General features: G+C 20.5%; 1 protein-coding gene across 1 annotated transcript; it reads right to left on the bottom strand.

Annotated features, from left to right (window-relative positions):
• Positions 1 to 325: 325 nt before the first annotated feature.
• On the bottom strand, positions 326 to 3,433 carry PGAL8A_00066000 (WD-repeat protein, putative; the record flags this gene model as incomplete). The annotated part of the gene is made up of 1 exon (XM_028671087.1): positions 326 to 3,433. One exon carries the CDS (start codon positions 3,431 to 3,433, stop codon positions 326 to 328), a length of 3,108 nt encoding a protein of 1,035 aa, XP_028525778.1.
• Between the last annotated feature and the right edge of the window lie 342 nt (positions 3,434 to 3,775).

Raw genomic sequence — 3,775 nt, 5'->3', positions numbered from 1 at the left:
AATTTTTTTTTTTTTTTTTTTTTTTTTTTTTGGAATATAAATATTTTAAAAAATATAGTTTTTATTTTTATTACTCTTCATATAATATTTTTTAATACTTTCATTATATGAAACATGAGAGTAACAAAAACTTACGTTAGTACATCAAATAATAATAGCTATATCATTCTTAATAATTACGTAAATAATTTTCCAAGTTAATGAGAAATATGCATAAAAATTAATGCAATAAAATCTTCTAACCTTGAAAAAAAAAGTATATTTTAATATAAAAAATTAAGAATATCATTATATTCTTTAATTTTTTTTTTTTTTTTTGTTTTATTCATTCTTTATTTTTCAAGGAATAGCATTTACGTAATTCCTTCAGAAATGGGTGAATAAATTTTTTTTTTTTTTTTTTTTTGTCATCTTTTATTTTATTAATTCCAGGATAAATATTCCATATCATTAAAGTATGATCATCAGAGGCAGAAATCATATATGGAAACTTTGAATAAGATATTGGCCATATAGCTATACTAACTGTTGATGCATGTCCATTTATAACATCTAATAAATAACCTTTAGCTTTATGCCATATATATATTAAGCTATCCTCACTACCACTAATAACATAATTTTCATTTTTTCCACCAAATGATGAATGAACAATAAATCTACCTTGTTTATGCCCTCTGTAAGTTTGTATAATGTATCTATATTTAACATCCCACAATTTGACAGTTGGTCTTTGATCAGCAATATTAACTAATATATGATTGTAAAAATTTGATGCACAAACAGATGTAATGGTGTCAAATTCAGGTAAAGTGTATAATTCTTTTTTCAAATTATAATCAATAACTCTAACATTTTTATCAGATGCAACAACAATTAAATATTTATCATTACTTGTAAAAACAAAATTCTGAATTCTTGTACTAAAAGACCATACATATAAAATAGAAAAACTTTTTAAATCTTCGCTTAATTTTGTACAAAATATTTTCTTATCAAAAGCAGAAGAAATTATTACTGAGTCATCTTTTGACCAACAAATTGAAGTAATAGGACCACTATGCATATTTAAACTTAATTTTTTTTTACTACTTTTTGGACTCCATATAATAATATTGGAATCATTAGATCCTGAAACTAAATACTTACTATTATGACTCCATATAATATAACTTACTCCATCAATATGATCATTCCATTCTCTTACTTTGTTAAATGGATATGTACCTTTCCATAAAAAAATACTTTTATCTTTACTTGAAGAAGCTATATATTTCCCATTGGCTGATACACTAACATACCACACTTCATCTTTATGACCTTGTAATATTTTTATGCAATAATATGGTAATTTTATTTTTTTACATTCATGATTTTTTAATAACGAAAAGGAAAGCATGTTATGATTATCATAAGATACAATACTATCATTTTTATTTTTCTTCTTTTTCTTTTTTTTTTTTTTTTCTTTTTCTGTAACTACAACTGTTTCTGTTTTTTGTTTATCCAACAAATTACAAGATTCTTTTTCATCTATTTTATTATATCCTTCAGTATAAGTTATTGTCTTACTATTTTCTTGGATACTTGTTTTTTTTGTATATTCTATATTTTTATTACTTTCATCATTTTTTTCTGAATTGTTATTATAATTAAATTGATAAGTTCTAAGAATACTATCATTGTGATTTTCTATGCTATTTTCTTGTGTATTATTATTTTCATTATTTGGTGTTTCTTTTGTAAAAAAAATTTGTTCATTCATGTTATATTTCAAATTTCTTTTTTTTCTCTCATTGTGATAACTTGTTGAATTATTTAACACATCTGTCATCTCATGATTATTTACTTTTGAAACATGCAAGTTATTTTGTTCATTAATGTATGGAAGCAATGTATTTTTTCTTTTAGTTGATTTTTTTAATGATTCATTTATTGTTGTGTTGAATTCATTACCTTGAATACTTTCATTATTCCTTAAGGTTGAATTAACATATATCAAGTTCTTATCAGCTTCTTCTATTTTTGTTCTTTTTAATTCATTTGAAGATAAGGAAGACTCATTTTTTCTATCATGATTATTTTCATCATTTAGAATGTTTCTGTCTTTAAGAGTATCATAAATTTGTACATCATTTACATCGTTTGTACTGTTATATTTTGTGTAATTATCTTTACTTGGATTTTTTCCTAAATTTGATGGTTTTTTCTTACAAAGAGATAATGTTTTTGATACTAATTTCTTTTCTTTTCTATTTTTACTGTTACACTTCATTTTATTAGTTTTACACTCATTGCAATTATATAATTTATCATATTTTTTTTTATTTTTTATTTTTAATAAATTTTTAACTAATTTCAATTCTGAAAAATTATTGTGAAACAAACAATTATCTACTTGATACTTAAGAGACTGATGTAATAAAATAGCTAGTCTTCTTGGAGGTAAAATAATATGTTCTGGTAGTAATCTATTTATTTTTTCGAATAAAATTTTACGAGAATTTTTAAAATTAGTTTTACACCTTTTTTCTAATTCTTTATCATTTAAATACATAAAAAAAGTAGTACAATCATGTAACCTATTATAAGTATCTTCATCAAAGCAGCATTTTACCATTTTACCTCTTAAACATCTTAATGCAGCAAAATATTTTCCATTATATAGATATTCTATAAAACATTGTTCATATATTAAAAATCCTATTGCTTTCATTAATTTTTTGCTTATATTTAATTTTTTTAAATTAAATATAGCATTCTTCCATTTTCCTAATAAAACGTTTTTATGCAATTCTTTAACTAGAGGTTGTTCTAATTCTATTCCACTTTCTAATTCTAAATATTTTGCAGATTTCTTATAACCCATGTTTTTAATAGTTTGTAATAGTAACAATATTACATCTTTTTTTAATAATCCTTCCCATATATGATTATTATTATTATTATTATTATTATTTTTTTTTTTTTTTACATTTTTTTCCCCATTTTTTTCATTAACTTTTTTTTTACTACTTTTTAACTTACTTATACTCTTTTCATTCTTTAGGCAATTTTTTTTTTTAATATTTTTATTTCTGTTTTCTTTTTCATATGTATTCAAATATCTTGATTCATTTTGACTTATAATATTCAAGTTGTTTTCGTAAAATATATTATTTTCATATATAAAGGTATCGTTTATTTCTTTTTTCTTAATTTGTGAATTTATTTTTTCTTTATTATTTTCATAAATATCCTCAAATATATAATTATCTATATTATTATTAGTAGGCACATTCTTCGTAATTAACGAAGAGGAGCAATATTCATTTTGTTGATTACTTTCGAAAGATATAGACATATTACAATTTTTTAATTTTTTCTTAATAACATGACTTATTCCCTCCTGTCTTTTCCTTTTTTCACGTTTAATGATGTTTGTTAAACTCATAACGATATAGGTTTTTTCTACTAAAGATCACATTAAAACTTTTAAAAAAAATAATTAAAAATTTTAAATAATAATAATTAATAATTAAAATAACCTTTATTTTATTTTATTATTTTTTTTTTTTTTTTATTATTTATAAAAAAAAAAAAAAAAAAAAAAAAAAAAAAATTATAAAAAATAACAAAAAATTCAAAAAATTAATACAAATAGTACTACAAAAAAAAAAAAAAAAAAATAAAAAAATAAAAATAATAGTCAATTTAAATGTATAAAAAAAGACGAAAAAAAAAAAAGTAAATGTGTAAATCAATTATTATGATATTTGCCATTACCTATCTTATT

This window comes from Plasmodium gallinaceum, assembly GCF_900005855.1.
Source record: "Plasmodium gallinaceum strain 8A genome assembly, contig: PGAL8A_v1_53, whole genome shotgun sequence".
NCBI classification, from domain to species: domain Eukaryota; phylum Apicomplexa; class Aconoidasida; order Haemosporida; family Plasmodiidae; genus Plasmodium; species Plasmodium gallinaceum.
The sequence above is the reverse complement of the archived record's forward strand: the minus strand, read 5'-3'. Positions and strand labels throughout refer to the sequence as shown.